Here is a 21,791-nt window from a genome sequence, read left to right on the forward strand (position 1 = left end):
AAGCACTGGAGTAGGATTAAATAAGATGATCGATGCTAAATGTCAACCAGCCACTAGCTGATCTCTCACCTTCCTTTATATTCTACCTTCTCTTTACAAAATATTATTCCTTTTAGCCTAGGTAACTGGTCAGTTTGAACAACTGCCACAACAGTGTCATTAGGCAGCAGGTGTGGAGGATAACTCAGCCTTCTATCCTTCCCAGTGCCTCTTATGGTGCTTTAGGTCCTGGCAAAAGGACCAACAAAGAACAATGGCATGTGTAGCTAATGTAACACAGCTTGTTTATGGGCTCTGCAAGCACCAGGCCAACTTCTTTTCTTCTCTCCATTCAGCTCCTCCTGTTTAACTCCCTAGGGATTTGGCAGGCTGGACCTCTTTCTCTAGGTTAGTTTTCTCTTTGATATCTCCTAACCTATCCTAAGGTATTAAAGGTAAATAGGGCGCCTTTGTCTCCTTGTCTTCTGAAGATGCTTTTCTTCACACGGTTACTTAAGGGGGATACAAACTTCTTTGGATGGAGAAAGACTGACAAAGGCTTTACCCACACTCTTTCTTAAACAACATGGAAGTATATGCAGGTATAAATAACAAACCTCCCCTTTTAGTTGACTTTCTTGATCCCCCTTCCTTTCCCTCTTAACTCCTCCACTAGTTTTGGTAAAACTAGCATTCACATGGACTGCTAGGCTGCCAGAGAAGACTGTATAATTACAGCAACCCAACTTTTCTGTGAAGCAGAGAAGGGAAATGTCATTTGCTCCTTAGAAGAAATGAGAAAAAGTGGATGTAGAACATGGCATATGCTATCAATTATGTTGGTTAGTTTGCCAAAGTGCTTGTTTTTGCTCTTTGTTATTAGTCTTGGGATTAGTTTCCTGAGGAGAAGGAAGAAAAGGAGAAGTCAGCCTTTCAATCAGAAATAAAGGTGATGTAAAAACAAAAGATGTCTATAGTAATCAAATTTTATGTGCCACTATGATTATTTTTATACATTAGTTAGGTAGTAAGCATTTATTACAAGCTTACCTTGTAGCAGGTACTGTGCTAAGGGCTCGCTGCTCTCAAGAAGTTAGAGACTATAGGTCAATAGCTAAATACACACAAGGTATATGGAAAGTAAATGGAAAGAATTCTGAGTAGCTGGTGAACTGGGAAATGCTGCCTGCAGAAGGGGGAATTTCAGGTGAGTCTTGAAGGAAAACCTTGGAAACTAAGAGACAGAGATGAGGAAATAGAGCATTTCAGGCATGGGGAACAGCCAGTTAGTTCTAAGACACAGAGATAAGGGATGGATTGTTGTGTTTAAGGAGGCCAGTATTCATTGCTGCACCACAGTGTGTGGAGGGGAATAAAGTGTAAGAGGACTAGGGAGATAGGATGTGGCTGGCATGTGGGGAACTTTAATGTCATGTTTAGTTGCATTAATGGAAATCCTATTGCTGTCTTTCTACTGTGTTTCTGGCTCTGCCAGAAGGACTCTGTCTGTAGTTCCTACCAATCTGTGTGTCCCCACACCTGTACAACATTCCTTCCTGAAACAATGCCCCTGCCTCTCCAGCTTCCTACCTGGAAGTCTATTCCCCATGACTTTACAGTCAGCTATTGTTTCAGTAAAAGTGTCTTTTCAGGTTTAAAAAAAGATTCTAGAAGTGGGAGATCATTTCAGGAATTTCCCAGGGATACTGCTGTGAGAGAGAATGGCCAGACAGGTGCTTCCATTTTTCTTAATGCAATTTGATGATCTAAAATGTGACACAGAGAGGGAATATTTCACTGACTGTGAAAGTCACATCCCTTTTGAAAACGTCCACATATTTGGATTTCCAGTGCCATGCAAAAAACAAAAGCAAAAATAAAACCAAACCAAGACAAATGAAAGCCAAAACACTAGTCTTCTGAGCAGGAATCATCAAGGAAGGTATTTCAACAAGTAGAGCAGCTTTAGAAAATGGCAGCAAGACCTAGAAAATAACCCCATATTCAGTTCCCTATTCCAACAAAACTCTCTGCCAGAGAAGTGCTTTCTCTGACTTCAGAAAGTAATGTTGATCTTTTCTGTCTAGAAATGGGTATAATTTCTTACATAGAAATTTTGGTTCTTAAATGACTAAGCCACAGTAATTAGAGCCAAAATAATACAGTTCTTTCTAATCAGGGCTAAGAAAAGATTAAGTGTTAGCTACAACCACACAGAATTGATAGAGCTTTATTTCTTCACATGGGACAACCCTATAGAAACTTGTCCTTTAGCTGTTTCCCTAGCACTGGAGCAAGTACCTAAGCCAAGAAGGACTGCCATTCCCTCAAACTCCAAGTCATGACTACTGAGGTTTCTACCCACCAGGTCGTCCTAGCCTTGGTAGAAACAGCAGAAGACTATGGGAGTATTGTTGCTTAGGAAGGGGCCAAGATAAGCCACTATTCATTCATTGGCGGTTACTTTCAACTGCTGAATTATGGCCATTAAAGTGACAGACACAAAGACTTACACAACCAGAATTTTAGCAGGGAAAAGAAATCTCTTTAGACATGATCAGGTCAAACAAATAAGGGAAATGAGGCCCAAATTATGGACATTTTTAGGCTCAAGACCTCAGGACTCATAACATTTTTCAAGGTTATCTTCAGAAACTGACTTCAACTCTTTTCTGAGTTAAACTTTATAACTTACTCTGAAAAGCTCTTCTGGGAAATTTTCTTTGACCTTATGTCCAAAACAAGAAAGTCTTGACTCAAAAGCACAGACTTCTGCCTGTAATCAACAGTGAGCTTTCAATTGTGTGTGTGCTTTTTTGTTATAAACATACACACATATACATAGAGCATTTAAATCTATCTTATTAATATTATTTTGAATGTCAATACCAAATAAGATGAGCATTTCCATATACATTGTACAAGAGAGACTATATAACTTCTAATATTTTTGCTAGATTTCTTGAAGATTGTATCCTTAAACCTGCTTAAGTATTTTAAAAACATCTGCCAGTGAGAAGTACTACTAAAATACTAAAAGTAAACAAATTTATGCACACTCATTACCCTTATTGGATAAAATGATTCCAAGTTTATCCTTTAACTGAAAATGAGTCATAAATGTCCTCTAGCACATTATTCCATTTGGTTCATATATTATCACATAAAATTTAGTGTTCTGTAGAGGAAAGAGCAATGATCTTGCAGTCAGAACTAGGTTCAGGTACGGCTCTGGTGTGTGTCATTGGGCAGATGACTTACCCTCTGTCAGTTTTATTTTCTAGCACATTACATTAATATGTAAGAATATAACGTTGATATTTCCCTATTTAAAAAAAATCAGCTCCTGACTGAAAGATAAAACCTTTATCATTTTTTTTTATTTAGCCATACTGCTTTTCTGGCTTTCTATCACTAACTCTGAAGGGCACAGATACTGGGCAGATTAAAACAACACAGGATCATCTTCTTTCCCTCCCTCTCTTTTGCCTCTCTCCTTTTCTTCCCTTCCTCTCTCCTTCTCCCTCTTTCTCCCTCCATCTTCCTCTCTCTCTCTCCCCTTGTCCCTCCCTTTTCCCCTCTCCCTCTGTTTGCCTGTCTCTGTCTCCTTCTGTCTGTCTCTCTTCCTTCTTTGTCACGCAGAGATTTTTTCTGTCCCAGTACTGTTTCTTAAAATGGGACCAAAATGATCATGTGTAAAGAAGGAATATCCTGGGGACAATGTTAGGAGTGTAGTGAACTTCATAGTGTGCAACTCTACTCCACTGTCTCTCATGAGGGATGTTCTCTGAGTTTGGGAGGTAAAGAAAAAGATGGCTCTGAACAGCTCTAACATGCCTAGTTCTATGAGATTGTCTACCCTCCTTCCCTCCCTAGAGCATCTCAGCTGCTCAGGGCTCCAGAACTTTGAAGTACTACTGACTTTCACCAACTCTGGATCCATGAAAGGCTAAGGTAAGATGAAAGCCTCTATGTCCCTAGAATTCATAGTTTGCAGAGCAAGTCCTCTCCTCCTTCAAGCAGGGGCTACTATGTCTTATTCTCACTCTCTGGACTACTTAAATGCTGCTTGAATGATGAGCCAGAGCTAATAGAAAATTGAACAGCTGCTGTCTGAGTTTAATAGGTGATGGTGAACTTCTATTGGAAAATGATTTCACAACCACTGAAGAAAATCTTGTGCCTTGGAATATTCAGTTGTGCCAGACAAGAGATAGATGTAATGGGACCTTCAAAATGTCAGCCTCTACTCCCACAGTCAGAAGATCTTGATGGAGAAGGCCAGTCATTGAGGGCTACATGTTTGATCAGCATGAAATGATCTGCTAGGCATATATAACATGATCATGAGCAAGGAGGTAAGGGACTGATGGGAAGAGACAAGGTACTGACAGAGAAACTGGATGCAGTGAAAATTTGGGTAGTTGAATTCCAAAACTTAAATTTTTAGTGTGAACTGTATTTCTTAAATCAAAATAAAAAGAAAGCTTCAAGTTTTAGGATTTTTTTAAAAAATAAAAATAACTAACATACAAAGTGGATTGATAGTTTCAGTGAAAGCTTTTATTAACAACAAGAAATAATAATAATACAAAAAACCTTGGAAATGACTAGTAGTTTCTGCCATACTCTTAGGATAATGTAATAAAAATTAAAATAATGACATATTCCTAAGGAAGCAATAGTTTTCCAAAATGTTTTCTATGAATCAACACTTTTAAGAACATTATCAGAACTTATCCAATTAGTAACATTAAACTTTTTTCCCCTGTTCCCTTTTTGTCAGTTAGGATAATAAGAAAAATTTTATGAAAAGTTCAGAAAGTTGGCGATTCTGGATACTGAGTGATGTTCTTTACTTTCTCAGAATCCTCATCATGTGTTTCTATACTGTCCGTCATTGTTTTTTTTTCCCTATCATTCAATCGTTTTTAGGGGACTGACTTTCAGGTTCTGACACTTCTACTTTCTTGAGTGGTCTTTCTTTCTCAAAGTCAGGATTCTCACCCTCAAGAGATTTACGCTTAACTCTGCATTTTGTTTCCTTTTCTGCAAGAGGAGGGCTTTCTGTCATCACAGTTAATTCACTCACTTGACTGACATTATGCTCAGTAGTACAGCACTTACTGGCAGTCTGGTTGTCTTTCAAACAAACAACACATGAATGAAGAAATCCCTGACTTGGACAGACTGAAACATTCTCCTCTGTTCCCAGGTCGCTGCTTCTTTCTGCTAAATCAAATAAGACAATTCATTATTCAGTAAAAGTTCAGATTGACATGGAAGGTGAGCGTATAGATGTTTAGTGGCTTATTTGATCTAAGAGTTCAATTGCAATATTTTGTCCACAATAATGTATTTCTTAGAATATTTAGCAAACTTGGCTTACATCTGCCAAAACTGACTTCTTGGACTGGAATTGAAGAAATGATCCTTTTCATTTATCAAAATGTCTTCGATGTGCTACTGACCAGAGACTGCTTAGTATATATGATCTTGTTAAAGTAAGGATTGTGTCCTAAGTTAGACATGGCATGCTGCCTCCAGGTTTAAGAACTGGTCATGGCAGGACCCCAAGCCATCACTTTCTGAGCCTTCATTTTCTTTGTAAATGGGAATGTGGGGGCTGCTTGTGAAGGCACAGCTTTTTCAACTGGAAAATGCCAGGTAAAGGTGGCTGGGAAAAATATGATTAATAACTTGTCTTTTTACCTGACATCACAGGCTTTGGTCTCTTTGCTGCAAGTTCTTCTTTTAGTTTATTTATATCTTGCATTACTTTTGCTAGTGATTGCTCACTGTCAAGTACTTGAGTGCACATTTCCTACAAAAGAAAATTAGTTTAATTATACAAACATTCCAATTGGTAATTAATTCGTAACATAATAAATAAAAGAAATTGTATTGGATAGAATGGAATAGCAGTTACAAATGGGAACTGCTTCCTGAATTGTATCACACTAACTACAGCATTAGCAAGGGAAATTTTCTTCTTTACCTAGCAATCATGTGAGTAATAAAATATTACTATTAATTCAAATTCATAGGTTGAGGAATTTATTATTACAAACTTTCTGACTCAAAAAACTTCAATGTACATGTAGAACAATAAATTGTAATTGTTTTGTGGTATGGTAAATTTTTAGGTGACATCTCTAGACAAAATCTCTATATTAATCAGGAAGAAATCCTGAACATGCAGAGCTAGCATGATTTCTAAATTTAAAAATATTCTTTAAAGTTTTGATATAATTACCTTTAATTCTTCCTGCACAGTGACACAAAGTTTATTCATTTTCTGTACCTTTCTTAAAGATCCATCTTCATCAAAAATTTCTGAACTGTTGGTGAAAGATAAACTGTTTTCTTATACATATAGCATAAGTTTACAATTCATCTATTTAAATATTGTGTGGAATATAAAATATACACACCCTGGAACATAAATTTTATGTGTAGCTGCTGAGGCATTATGGGGGGAGGATCTGCTTAGGAACAAATGTAGTTTTTTTGTTTGTTTGTTTTGTTTTGTTTTTTAGGATGAGGTAAATTTGCATATTTATAAGCAGAAGTTGAGACAACAGAATCTGAACTTTTAAAAGTAAGGATGTGCAATGATGGGACAAGAACTCTGGCTGTAATGAAGGAGAATTAGTAAAACTTTTAAAGAGAAAGACAACTTCATTCTTTCAGAATGAAAGGAAGGCAATGATGATGCTTATATTGAATGGGTTTTATCTTATCGATAGCATAGGTAGTGAAGTCTTTTGTAGGGAAAAGGCAGAGTTGAAATAGGGAAAGGAAAAGAATTGTAGCCCAAGTGAAAGTATGAAATGTCCAGAGCATAAGCATGACCATGTCACTTCTTTATCCACAAGCTCCAGTGGCTCTATTCCTTTTAGAATACACACTGACTACTTTATTTGGTGTTCAAATTAGATGAGATTAAGTAATAAAACAGGCCTGAGAAGCAGAAGCCTGGTGTGCCCACTGAAGACCATCTATGAGACAGAGGGAAGAAGGAAAAATGTGTTGAAATGGGTAATACAGTTCTGTTGGCAACAAGGCAGCAACTGACTAGGGGGAAAGGGGCTTTAATGTGTCCTATTTCACTGTTTGGGGGCCAAGCTGTTTCTCCTGGCAAGGCTCCAGACCCACCTCTGGAGATACCATGAAGCCCCAGACTCTTCAAGCATCTTGCATATAGAATTTGAATAATGTGAATTTCCTCATCTCTCTCTCTCTCTCTCTCTCTCTCTCTCTCTCTTTCTCTCTTGATCAAGCTCCTTGAGGAAAGGAATTGTTTCATTGTATCTCTAGTTTATGTCCTGATCCAAATGAGCCATTTAATGAAGCTTAATTATCTATTTACTGATGTGGTAGGCAATTACAGAGGAGTAAAAGGAAGCCCTGAAGACTTGATTCCCAGTGGGAGAGCATAAATCTGTAGACAAATAAATCCATAATGGTTTCAAGTTTAAATTTTTTGGGGATTTAATGATACAAAAAAAATTTTTTTTTTAATTAGTGTTTTTGAAATCCAGAGCACATAGGTGGTGAACTGTACACAGTGCTGGGCCTGAAATCAGGGAGACTCTTCCTTAGTCCAATTCTGGGCACTTACTAGCTGGGTGATTCTGGGCAAGGCACTTCACTCAGTTTGTCAGAATTTTCTCACCTATGAAATGAGCTGGACACACACACACACATACACACACACACACACACACACACACACACACACAAAAAAGGCAAACTGCTCCAGTATCTTGGCCAAAAAAACCCCAAATGGATTCACAGTGTTGGGTGCAATTGAAAACACAACTGAACAACACAATTGCAAATAAGTAAGGAGAGGAGTTTGTGATTGAAGAACTATCTTACCTGTATGTGTGGATGGTTCGGAGAAAGCCAGCAGATCTACAAGAAGCTGGCATAGTATTATATGTCTGCTGTTCTGACGTAGCCAAGTTGACCACCACTAAAGGTACGTTATGGAAAAGTCTACAAACATTTTTAATACGAATTTAAAGCAAGGTTAAAAATTAGTCAATGTTCTATTATCTTCAATTTCATTCATTAATATACAACCCTACAGACGTGAAATAGACAAGTACCCTTTATTACTTGTCCAAAATAACTGTTCTTCTAAAACCGATCCAATTTATAAGCAGTTACATTTATCTACAATGCTGTCAATTATTTTGACACTTTTGTTAACTTTACAAGAATCAACTCACCTAAAATGGAATACAACTATAATTAGGTATAGCTAATATTTTTGGCTTAAGTTATTATCCATTACTTAAAAAAAAAACTACTATCACATCAATGCATTTTTGGCAACAGTTTCTAAGCTTTGTGGAGAAAGCATCTATATAACATGAGGAAGTACTATTATTCATATCATGAACAGGAGATATATGATAATCCTCTTACTGGTACCAGGGATCATTATGACCACTATATTCAGGGAAATTCAGATAGAATAGGGAAAGGCTCATATCACATAAACCCATGTATCAAAAGCTGTTATATGACTTAAACATCTGTATAAAATATTTAAGCACCACTGAAAAAACACACGCTGAAGTCTGTTTACTAGCTATTCCAGTTAGGTGCTAATACTCACCCTTCCTGAAGTCTATGTAATGCATAATCAAATCTATGAGTGGAGCAGCTTTTTGTGACTGTGCTTGATGTTAGTAAGAGAAAAACGAGTCCCTGATTTGAAAGATGCTGTTGTAAATTTTTGTGAAGAACCTTCTCTCGAAAGGTAATCATTGGGTCAGAATTATGTCTGGATTTGTACCATCCAATCACGTTCTAAGGGGAAGAAAAATCAAACTTAAACGTCCCTATTATTTAAAATTGTACTATCACAGTGAGACAAAAAGTAAATAATAAAATATTCAAAAATAATGATCAACATATGTTGACAAGTTCAAGGATTTATATATGCATTTTATACTGTAGTCTAGATGGAGATGGATTCCTTTGGAGGCAGCTGATCAAGTCAAGTAGGAGAAGCTGAAGCCAACTTCTTCATTAAAATGTCTATCCCCACTTTCTACTCTCCTTAATTACTCACTGATTCCAAAAGTATTTCAATATTTGAGCATTCAGCAATCTCCATGGTTTTTATCTTTCATTTTCCCCAAGAGAGACTACTGACAATCAATTTATTATTTGCTAATCTAATTAATGAATTGTTTATTCATTTTACAGAAACTCTCTCTGGCTTTTTATCTGTAACAAATGCTTAATTCATAATAAGATCATTTTTTTTTAATGGGATTAATGCAACTGAGTTGAAAGGTAAAACTGTCTGCGATTTAACAAAGTCCCTACAGTTAACCAAAAAATATTTCTTCATATACACTTTTTGAAGCAGAAAGGTAAGACACTCTATTCTGATCAGATAAGAAAAACAGTGTTCTGTTCTGGGATATTTTAGGAAAGGTCACCGATAAGCTACCGAATATAGGACAGCCACTATGATAAAGGGTCATCTAAGTTCATGCTATCTAAGGATCAGCTAAAGAAACTTAGGATCTTTATCCAGAAGAAGGTGAGATGGGCACATGGACACAGTCACCTGTGGAGACAGGATCAGATTTGCTCTGCTTAGTCTCCAAGGACAGAACTAGGAGCATCAGTTTTAAGTTGATGGAGGGAAGAATAAAAAATTCCTAACAATGAAAGCTACTCAAAAGTGGAATGGGTTTCCTTGTGAGGCTGAGTTATTAAATAAGGGTGAGTGTCATTTCCCTCTCTTGAGGTATTTAAGCAAAATCTTGACAAGTACTCAATGGCTCTCTTTCAGAAGCCATGCAGCCCAAACTCCTTTTTTTGGAAGTGAGGAAAATGAGACTCAGGGAGGTGAAGTGATTGGCCCAAGAGGAAGGGTTGGAGCAGGTCCTCTGGCTCTGGATCAGGGCTCTCCCCCTAGTGGAATCCTTCAGGTCTAGAATACCCTGTAAGTTCTAACCTAACTCCCAAATTCTGTGATAAAGGGCCTGTCAACTCAAGAGTTTGCAGAGGCCTTTCCTCATTAAGATCCTTTAAGATACAACATTTATCTCCATTTGACATACAGATGAGGGAACAAGCTTAGAAAAGCTCAAAGACTTAATTGCCCACAGACTCCAGGCCCTGGAGCCCTGACTGGACTGCCTTTCAGCCCTTCATTCTACTTTGGAGGAAAATGTGAAAAGAGATGATATGTAATATGAAGCCATATGTACAAAACTAATGTCAGAAGTCAACAAGGACAGAATTAAGGGAGTGAGGCACCAAGGTGGAGCAAGTCCCAATACCTTTTCACAGCCCAGTATGATCTTCTCCAGTGCCTGCTCATTGATTTCACCAGATGAATTATAAAAGCTAAAAAGACAAGATGAAAATATATTTCAATCAGATCCTTTAACAAATAAAACCCTCAGTCAGTATCACATTCTCACTAGTGTAACCAAAGTACCTCAATGCAAAGCAACAACGTGCCAGTTACACAGGAAAAAGTCAACAGGCTTGAACCCTACCATGTGGCAAATGAGCCCTAGAATATACACAAGGAGTCTTCTAAAAAGTTTCTATTAAAGGCACTTATTTCTGTCTATAAAATTATTATTCTTTTCTTTAAAAATCACATCAAAAAGTTGCCATATTTGAAAAATTATTTTTCATAACTTATTTTTTACATCACATTCTTTTTATTTCCCTATCACCCACAGCAAATCATCTCTGGCAACCAAACATAAATAAAGGGGGAAAATGCCAATTCAACAAAACTAATATATCAACTGAATCTGAGAGCACATGTAGCTTTTAATAACCATAATCCACCACTTCTGCAAGAGAGAGTCAGTGGAGACAGCTTCTCATTTCTTGAGGCAAGCTCGGCCATTATGATTAATGTTCAATTTCATTTGTTGTTTTTTAGACTTTTGCTATTACTGTGTGTATCGTTTCTGCTTTTGTTTGGTGTCTGGAGCCTTGTTGTTGTTAGCAGAGTAGAATATCTGAACTGCTACTGATCAAGTGCTGAAGAACAACAGCTCCTGATGACTGAACTAAAGAGATAAAAAGCTCTTTCTTCATACAAAACAGCAAATAAGTTCATTCTATGCCTTGCTAGAGCAATTTATGGTAATTACGTAAAGTAGGACTTATAGTAGAATGTTCGACATTTCCAACTAAACAAACATAGCTCTTTAAACTCAGGCCTGACCTTCTTAGCCTCTCTACTCTCCATGACCTCTAGGATCAACTAGAAAATGGTCTGTTTAGAGTTGAAAGCCTTTCATAGCTTACTTACCTCCAGGTCTGCCTTTCTTGACTTCTTTTACCTGACACAGCATCTTTACATTACTTCCCCTCCCTAGTACACGCACGTGTACACACACACACACACACACACACAACCCTTTAGTCCAATGGCACTGGTCTCCTTGTCGTTCTTTGAATAAAACACTCCATCTGCCAACTCCAGGCACTTTCACTGGCTGTCTCCCCAAGCCAGGAACGCTGTCCTGCTCTCTGCTTCCTGAGCAAATTAGCAGATTCTGGAGGGTCTCAAAAGGTAAATGTGAAACTCTAGAAAAATGTAGCAACTAGGAAATATGAATATTCAAGTTGAATGAATAAATGAATTAACATTTCAGATAATTAGGAAAAAGCCTTTGCATTATAAGATTGTTGGTAAACTTCTTAAAGGCAGGGGATGTAATTAAAAAATCTTTATAACTCTTGTGCTTAGTGCAATGCTCAGCATATAGTAGGTGCTTAACAAATGATTGCTTGCTTGATATAATACAATCACAAATTATTGGTCAGAATTTCTCACATATGGCAATTAATACTTACCTGAAAAGCTGAATGGATGTAATGTATCTTTGTATGACTGAAAGGAAAAAATGAGTATTTTGTATTAATTGAATTAAAATTCTTAACATTAATAATTACAAATACTTTCCCAAAGGCATAATCTTAGCCTGTTATATTTTCACTGAATTTCAAGATGTTTTCACTCCAATTTCATAGTTTGGTGAAGCAGCTGCTATTTTTAGGGAAGGCTTTTATATATTTTCTATACCTATATCCTGTGGTTGCTTAATAGTTAATAAATCCTAGGAATGTGTTGATGCTTAGGAACTATTTTTATAACTAAAAAGAACAGATATATTCTAAGGAATAAATTGCATAAATTTAGATGTATGGATGCCTGGCACAGTACACATGACTGCTACCACAGTCTATACAACTTAGGTTCAGGTCCCACCTCAATACATTTTTCTTACATGATTCTTGGCAATTCATTCAACTCCAGATACACCAAAAATCTTGGCTGACTTAAATTAGCAGAGGGAATTTCCTCACAGGAGGAATGCCCCTAAACTTATCAAATCACCAGTTTGGACCCCACAATAGAACTATTAATTGTTTTTCACTAAAGCAGAGGTTAACTATTTGGATTCTTTTGATTTCTATTTTACCCTCTGGTTCTAGAATATGAGGACAGTTTTCTTTGACAATTTCTTGAAAGATGAGATCCAGGATCTTTTTTTGATCATGACTTTCATGTACACCAATAATTTTTAAATTCTTTCTCCTGCATCTATTTTCCAAGTCAGTTGAGGTTAACTATTTGGATAGAAAAAACAAAACAACAACAACAAAACAAGAAATATCTAAAAAGTTAAGCTACCTTATTTCCACATCAAAAGCCAAATCACGTCTAGGAAAGGGAGTAGGAGTATAAATGAGCCAATTATACACGTGATCATCTCCTTAGACATACATTTATGAGAACTTATGTGATAGGATGAGGCTGTACTTAGAATTAGAAAACTCTGCATTTAGTCCCAAATCGGTTACTTAATAGCTGTCTGATCATGACTTGGCTTCCAAATTTTCAAAAAAAAAAAAAAATCTGATGATTGCACTACAGACTTTCACAGGATTTTTGGGAAGAGCTTTGTAAATCTTTAAGTGTTTTGGAAATGATAACTAATCTTATATTTATTTTATTAGGAAACTACCACGTGCCATTTCTTTTTAGGTGAAGTATAAAAATAAGCCACAATAATCCATGGCCTCATGTTCTCCAAATAGCTTCCATCTTTGAACGTTAGCCAAGTCTAATTGCAAAGACATGGTGCACTATCTCTAATGTAATGGCTACCTCCTTTGCTACAATTCCGTGCACACAAAACAAGAGGCCTGAACACAAGTTAAACAACTTCAAATTAAGGAGTAAGGAAAGTGGGCCCTTCTTGGGCACTAGGAAAACCAGGTTTTGTCATAAAATCATTCAAAAATCATTAGATTAAATCCTTAGGCACTTTACTGAGCATAATACAACTGGTGCAAGGGAGGTCAGGACAGGTGGCAGAATGGAATTTTAATGGAATACAGCATTACCAAACTTTCATGTAGAAATGATAGGTTGGATAGAAATTCTGAAATACAAACAGAAAAATGAAAAATAGATACAGAGAGAAAAGGGGAGAGAGAGAGAGAGAGAGAGAGAGAGAGAGAGAAGAGAGAGAGAGAGAGAAGGAGAGAACGAACTTTCTAATGGGTTTAGTCTTGAAGAGAACTGAGACAATATTTTATTTTCAAGAAAAACAATTAAATTTAAAACTTTGAATTAAACACCAAAATGGAAAACCGGAAAGTCAGAATAAAAGATTAACAAAATTGAATGAAAAAAATGGATTAATAAACAAACCTAGGTGCTAGTTTTGTTTTCTTTGGGGTTGAGGGGAAGAAACAAACCATGTGCTGATTTGATTGAAAAGGAAAACAAATTACCAATTTCAAAAATTCCAAAGAATTTTAAATAAACTGACAAAGAAATAAATTGCTAGAAAACCTTTTCATCCAGTTACCTGCCATTTTTTCTCCTCAAATAACATTTTTTGAACTCTTACATAACCATATTTTATTTTAGCAAAGAAGTACTTAAAATTACTAGGAGTCTCATTGAATAGCATGAGTAACATCAGTGATGAGACTCTTATTTGTTGTTTTATCACAGCAACAGAAGCTCAGGTACTATGTCACTATATCACTGAAAAGGAAAAGGATCAGAAAATAGAACTGGAAGAGAGTACAATAGCTATTTAAAATCCTCAAAAATATTATACCCCAAATATTTCACTTTGCATCAGTAAGGTAACATGAAATAGCAATTGTAAGAAATTTGTTAATCTTTGTCTGTTTTGCATTAAGTAATAATGTCTGTACTATTTTAAGGGATATAAATTATATGAATAGAAAGCCTTGAAGATCCTCTATTGGTGAGTCTTTTCAGAGGTAACTGATCTGATAAGACTCTTGATACTTTGAAGTTTCCTTTTTTGATCACATTTATCACTCCCAACAAAATTACTGAAAGGAAATGGATGAATATATCAAAAAGTATGAAGAGCTCAAATATAACAAGTAAAAAGAATACCTAAACTACCCATCTTTATTATTTTTTATTTTTTCTAATAAGTCCTAGACTGTTTTATTTTTAGGCCCATTTCTATTTGTCCTATGGATGGATACCAAGGCTTTCATCTTCCCTCAGACTGTTCCTGCTGAGAGATCAGCCACATATTCCTGGACCCACTGTTCTTTAGGGTTGGCTCAGACCATAACGACCCATTTTAGAAGAAGAAATTAACATAAATGAAACAGGAAAAAACCCTGAATGACCAGAGAGATTTAAAAGCAAATTCCACCAAATCTGAAGAATAATTAATTTGAATATTATGTAAATTGTAAAACAAATGAGAAAAAGAAAGTGTCTTTTAAAATTCCTTATATGATTCAAATACAATTTTCCCATCTCAACAAGGAAGAGTTAGAACAAAGAAAGAAAATTATATCATAAGAATAGAGACACAAAATTTTTAAATAAAACATGACCACAGTAACATATTGGGTTACAATAACTGCAGAGCTGGGTCAAAATTATCAATATAAATAACTAGAACAAGAAGGACAAGAATGAATCATAGGACTATTATCGATACAAGAGAAAAGCTTTTTGACAAGATAAAATATCCATATGTTCTTGTCAAAAAACTCAAGAAATAGGAATAAATAGATTTTACCTTACCTTACTATGGGTAATATCCATCTAAATAAAGAGCTAGCATTATATGTAATAAGGATAAGCTTAAGTCCTTTCTTATAAAACTGGGGGTAAATCAAAGAAGTTCTCTGATACAGTGCTAGAAGTGTTAACTACAGCAAACAGACAGGGAAATGAAAGTGAGAGAATAAGCACTGTCAAAAAGCAAACACAATTACTGCTTTTTCCTATCATGGGATGATTTACTTAAATAATAGGAAATCAACTAAGAAATTAATTGAAACCACTAATAACTTTGGCAAAGTTACAGAATATAAAATAAATCCCCAAAATTCATCAGCATTACAATAAAGTCTAGAAGAAAGATAGACAAATACATTCTACTTAAATGGACTACAGAATGCATAACATACTGAGAAAATGATTATTTTGTTATACTCACAACTAATTTTGTATATGGAACCCAAAGGTTCTCTGCTTGCTCATTCAAAGGACATTTTTGACCCAGCCCCCAATTTCCTCCACCCAAATCATCTTACTGTAACCCCACAAGTGCTCAAATTCAAGTGGCTGGAGAATAGATTCTCTTGTACAGATGTTGGGGGCAGAATATCTAAGAACTCTATTATGATCAAAGTCACTTCCCCCCAGCACCTTATTAGAAAAACCCTATCTCTCATTGTAAAACTTTTTTCTCATTAATTGTTAGCCAGAGTTGGTTTTCACCCTCACAGACATGCCATTTTCCAAAGGTCTTTAAAATATCCAAGGACCTCCATTCCCAGTCTTTGGTTTTGAAAGAAACCACCGACTTCACTTTATTATTTGCTAGTAGAATTAATAAATTGATTATTAATTACCCAGAAACTCTGTCTCTAAGACTTTTCATTATTAATTCTGTTCCTCTGTCCTCAGTTTTTTCTTACTTTATCCAGGCTGTATGATACTTTTAGATGAGGAATAGGAAGTATATTTATTTTATCTGCAATCTCCATTAAAAAATTTTTTTTAGGTTATTTAAAAAATATTTTACAAGAACACATGCTGACTGGACACACAGTGAATACATAATACAGACTTACCAATTGTACGCAAAACTTGAGCATCACTCAATTGAGAGTCTGCCTCTGTCACTTCCCCAAGCAGAAAACCTTCCTAGAGGGATAGAAAAAACAGGCTATATATGAAACCATCTTTTACCATGTCTTTACTCATAACTTCATTCCAAACCTGAGTATGTACAATATGCTGGGTACTAAAGAGGATACAAAAGAGCACCTCAGTATGCTAGATGGCAAGCTGGATAGCACCTTGGAGTCAGGAGGACCCAAATTCAAATGAGGCCTCGGACACTTAACACTAGTTGTGACCCTAGGCAAGTCATTTAGCCCCAACTGTCAGTTCCCCCCAAAAAGCGACTCACTTTGGGATAGTTGGAGAGAAGGCAAGCTTTAGGTATCAGGTGAAGAATGTATGGCAAAATAAATGGTACAGTTAAATACTAGCAAAATTGTGATGGGGGGAGATTAGTACAGACTATATTTAGGGGGAATTATCATCAATCTCTTGTCTCCTAACCAAGAGGGTACCCCAAAGTTCTGTCCTTAGCCTTCTAATTTCTGTGATCTTTACCTCCATGGTCAAAGTATCATCTTCAGTTGATTCATGAACAGAATATATATATATTCTTTTTCCAGAATTATTTTTTTTTCTGTTTCAAGGCCAAGTTTGAAAACTGGAGATCAATGACTTTTCCTGATACTCCTTAAGTTTTTATTTCATTGGCCACTCTTTTCATTTATCTCAACCAGTCTTTCCTACCTTACTCTTCCCCCACACACACACACACTTTGTCCTTACTCTACTTTGCATCTCTATTACCTACTTACCTGAACAGTTTCATAACCTAATGAACTTCCTGGTTTTTTTCTCCTTTTCTTCCCCAATCTATTTCTACTGCTACCAAAATAATCTTCCCCAATGAAAGTCTAATCATGCTAATTCTTGCCCAAAAATCCCCAAAGGTTTTCCATAGCCACAAAAATAAAATACCAACTCAATTTGGAGTTTAAAAGCCTCCAGTCTGGCTCCATGCTAATTTTCCAGATGGATATGCTATACATTTACATAGCAGCCTAAATGGCCTACTCTCAGTTTCCTGAGCTTAAGGTTCTACTTCTCACCTTGGTGCCAGTGAACAAGCTATTATTTTTATGCCCTTTTGAATGCTTAGTATGGCCCACTTCCTTTGTGAACTCTTTCTTGAATCCTCTAGTCATCAGCATTTTCTTCCTCCTCTTCAAATCACCTTTTATTTATTTCTGTTGAGTTGCTGTAACCCCCTAGAATGTAAATTCTTTAAAGAGGCATTTTCCTAATTTTTGTAATTATCTACCACCTAACTGTTAAGATTAATTAACTGAAACAGAAAATTACCTTGAGATAAAAAGTTTCTGAGTGAAAATGATTTAAAAGCAAACCTAGCAAGTAATTAGTGACAAAGGGGCCTATAAATAGGAAACTTATTTTGAATATAATTCAGTTGGACAAAACAGATCATCTGACTAGTTTGCTTTTTCCTAGGCCTTCTTTACCCAAAAAGTGAGAAAATTCCAGAAGTTCTTGCCCTACAGGTGATTTCTTTTTCTAATCAGAAAACTTACTGAAAAGAGAAACTTTTAGTGTGTAGTTAGGAGTTCCCTCACACACACCTGTTCCATCCCCATTTTCCATCTGCTAACCTTAGAAAATTACATTATTCAACTTATACTTAAACTTTACCTAAAGAAAAAAATTTTCCATTAAGAAAGGAAGGAAAACCACAACCTTCAGTCAATACCACATCTCCTTTCTCCATGTGCCAGAAAAGGGAACTTAGTTAAAAGTCTTAGACTCCTGTATAATCATTTTATCCCTACAAAGATGTATGCCTTATTCTAAATTATCTGTACTAAATGAAAAAGTTTTTTTTTTTTTTTTTGATTTAGTTATTTACTAGTTCTGTAGTTAACACAGACTTAAGAGACTATCTACGTGATCTGGCTTAGCTATTAGAGCTAGCTTTTCCTGAAGAAGGTAGTTTAACTTTACAAACTAAAAACAAACCAAAGTAATCAATATTAACTGGTTTTCCTTTTTATGGCACAGTGCTTGCACACAGTAAGCTCTTCATGTTCATTTCATGAAATCAGACCATAAATTGTACCCTAATGGTAGGGTTTAGTCAATCAATTAGTATTTATCCCTGTATCAAATTCATGAAATCACATACTTACTATGTGGGGGCATGGTGCTAAGAGCAAAGAAAAGTAAAGAAAACCAATCTCTGCTCTCAAGGAGATCACAGTCTAATGAGGAAAAGGACATTGCTGGTTGTGTTATGTTTTAGAATCAGGAATGAGTATGTAGGTTTAGGAGATAGTACCATACCTAGATTGGCTAGAGAGGAAAGTTCCTAGAACATGGGCAAGGTGAGCCTAAAGCATGGAGAAACCTGAACCCCCAAAGAGTTTCAACTGTATTCTCTGGGTAATGAGGGTTTCCTGGAGATTGTTGAGGCACATCGATCAATATATTAAGTACATACTTTGTATATGTTAAAGTTAAAAACTTTAAAAAAAACTTAAAAAAAAGTTAAAAAGTTATATAAAGTTAAAAAAAATTAGTTCGTGTCTTTAAAGGGTAAAGAAAAGGAAACTAAAACTGGGGCATTGGGGTTTAAGAAAAGCCTCACGTAGGAGGTAGTATTTGAGCTGAGCAGTGAAGAGCATTTTATATTTCAGTTATTTCCATCCATGCCTTTTCTTGCTCACCTCCCCAGTGAGTTTTTTTTTTTTTAATAAAGAAAAAGTGACCCAAATTCAACTGATTTAGCAATAGCATACACAACATTCCAAACTCCTAGCCCCTGACCCTATCACCACTCTTTATTGGGAAGAACTTGTTCTCCTGGGTCAATTACAGTTGGTCATTATAATTAAGTGGATGGATATCATTTCTACATCCACACTATCACTGACAATACTTGGCATACTATCAGATTTGGGAGGTGAAAAAGAGTAAATAGTCAAAGATTGAATGTTCTTAAGTTTCAAACCTGGGTTGAATGGAAGGATAGTGATGCCCTTGACATAAATAGCAGGAGGAGAAGTGGGGTATAATAGGATTAAGTCAGTATTTTAGAAAATTAATGCATCTGGATTGATGAAAGAGATGGTGATATAAGGAGAAATGTGTTGTCTAAAGGGCAGAATAGGAGCCAATTATTTTAAATGAGTTAAACGTTTTTTCAAAATTATATATATATATATATATATGTGTGTGTATATATATATATATATATATATATATATATATATTTGTGATTGTGTGTGTGTGTGTGTTGATTAGGGAAGTATGCATACACCTAAAAATGTAAAATAAATGTTTATGAAAGTCTACAATTTTTCACCCTTATAAAAGATCCAGTGTTTCACAATACTACTAAATTGCTGTTTTATTTATTAGCATTTATTTTTTTCATTTCACATCCAATCCCTCCCTCTACCCAAAGAATAGTCAGAACTTTTGCAAAGCATGATATGCTGGCCAAGAAATATTCAATATGTCTGATTTTCAGTGTTCTGGCCTGCTTCCAAGAATCAGCACCTCTAAGGGGGACAAATGGAATTTTCAGATACTTTATTTTGAAAGGCTAGGGGAAAAGTCATTGGGCGCAAGAAGAAACACTGATGGGCTTCAGGAAAATGGGTAAACTTGCATCTTACTACTGGGGCCAGCTTGGTCCACTATCCTGGAGGAATTTTGAAGCCTGCTCCAGTCACTAAAGTGGGAACCCCCAGGTATCAAGAGATGCCATTCCAGGCCTACCCCAAAGATGCCCCCAAAGGACAGAAAAGTCTACAGCTCGGGGTCAGGGTCAGCATGTGAAAAAGTGGGGTGCTGGTCCTGGGTGGGGGGGTTAGAACAAGTTATAGGGCATGTAGTAGTCTGAGGGACAGGGAAGACAAGTGTGGATGGATGCCAAAGGACTGGAATGGGTGTGGGAAATGGCCCTTCACACCACTCAGGGCCACATCCAGGCCATCCCTTCTGGTCTCCACCCTGCTTCCCTTGCCTCAGGAGAGATGGGGAGGAGGTGTTCGAAAAATTTAGGACAGAGCAGAGCCGGCTGACTCAGTGGGCCAGAGATGGCGGGAAGCCACCCTTGCCAACCTACATGCCACGGGCATGACACTGGGACTGGGAATGGGACAGCATACTCAAAAAGGCACCCAAACTCGGTCCATTAAGGTGAGGTTTCCACACCGCCCAGAACTGGTTCCGCTCAGGGGCCTGACCTTCTTTGTGGGGTTAAAGCCTGGCTGCCCATAGCTATATGTCCAGAGAAGGATCCCCCAACCCCGGAGCAAGCCTGGAGCGCTAACCTCACATGATCCCACAGCCGTGGACGACCCTTCAGGCCCTCAACAGCTTGAGGCCAGCAAATGATAAGGCCTCATTAAGCAAGGAGAAAACCTGGGCCCAGGAGGGCACCTGAACTGGGCTGGGCCAGTCCGCCCCACCCCGCTTCGCATCCTCCCCTCCTCAGCCCTTGCTCCTCAGCCGTGGCCTTGAGTCCTTATGGCCTCACCGTGTCCAAGTTGGAGTTAAGATGCTGAAGAGCAAGGGTGCTAAGCATGACGCCCGAGAGTGTGGCCGAAATCTCCTCACACGCCATGTTGCCTTTTCTGCTCCGGGTCTAGGGCGTCCACATGCCCCGAGCGCTCCACTCCCTCTTTCTTCTCTTCCGGGGAGAGGCCGGATCACGCAGGCCCAGTGGGAAAACCAAAAATGGCGCCGAGTCTTGAGCGCCCTCTGTAGGTGGAGGCAGTGTGGAGTCTGCAGCGCCCCCTGCCGGCTCCCTTTGAACTGCTGGGCCACTTTTAAGGCCCCCCCCCCCCCCCCCCCCCCCCCCCCCCCCCCGGGCTTAAAGCAATCCAGAACACTTTCCCTTGGTCACCTGATCTGCTTTGCAGAACCACTTGGTGAGATACAGAGGCCTGCTATGTGCAATCCCTATTGTTCAAAGAAATTGGTGACCATGAGGGACTGGTTGTGGGGGCTGCCTGGGGAGAGGTGGGGGTAGACACCAAGACCCAAGCCCATCCTGACTCTCAGTCGGGTCCTGGCCTAGAGGACCATAGCTAATCAATATTGACCCGGGGAGTTCTTAGTAAAAATTACTACTGTGTACTCTGTTCTACTGACCCATCAGTCCAATGCTTGGCCATGGCCCATTTTGGTAACTGCTGCCTTACATGAAATTTTGTGCTTTGGTATAGCTAAACTCACTTCAAATGTTCATTTCATTAATTCCTTTGATATTTTTGACCTTTTGTTCTTCCAAATTTTTTTTTTTTTGGTTATTATTTTTCCCAGGTCAAATTTTTTTTTTTTTTTGGTCGCTTTTAATTGGGAGAGTACTGAATAAGTAAAGTGATCGAGTTGGAATTGTCATTTTTATTACATTGATTTGGCCCACCCATGAAAATGAAAAATTTTCCAGTTAAATTAAATTTGACTTTGTCTAAAAATGATTTTTTTAGTTATGTTCATATCGTTTTTTTGATTCTTCCTGGCAGTTGAACTCCCAGGTAATTTATGACATTTATACTTATTTTAAATGAAACATCTAATACTACTTCATTTTTTCTTTTTTAAAAATATCTTATTTTCCCACCTA

General features: G+C 37.2%; 1 protein-coding gene across 1 annotated transcript; it reads right to left on the reverse strand.

Moving 5' to 3' along the window:
• Positions 1 to 7,859: 7,859 nt before the first annotated feature.
• LOC127542778 (BRCA1-A complex subunit Abraxas 1-like) lies at positions 7,860 to 20,786 on the reverse strand. Its single transcript, XM_051968593.1, has 6 exons — positions 20,700 to 20,786; positions 16,150 to 16,222; positions 11,845 to 11,881; positions 10,299 to 10,365; positions 8,612 to 8,805; positions 7,860 to 7,983 (listed from the first exon to the last, which is right to left on the reverse strand). Exons 1-6 carry the CDS (start codon positions 20,784 to 20,786, stop codon positions 7,860 to 7,862), a joined length of 582 nt encoding a protein of 193 aa, XP_051824553.1.
• Between the last annotated feature and the right edge of the window lie 1,005 nt (positions 20,787 to 21,791).

Source organism: Antechinus flavipes, chromosome X, assembly GCF_016432865.1.
Source record: "Antechinus flavipes isolate AdamAnt ecotype Samford, QLD, Australia chromosome X, AdamAnt_v2, whole genome shotgun sequence".
NCBI lineage: Eukaryota > Metazoa > Chordata > Mammalia > Dasyuromorphia > Dasyuridae > Antechinus > Antechinus flavipes.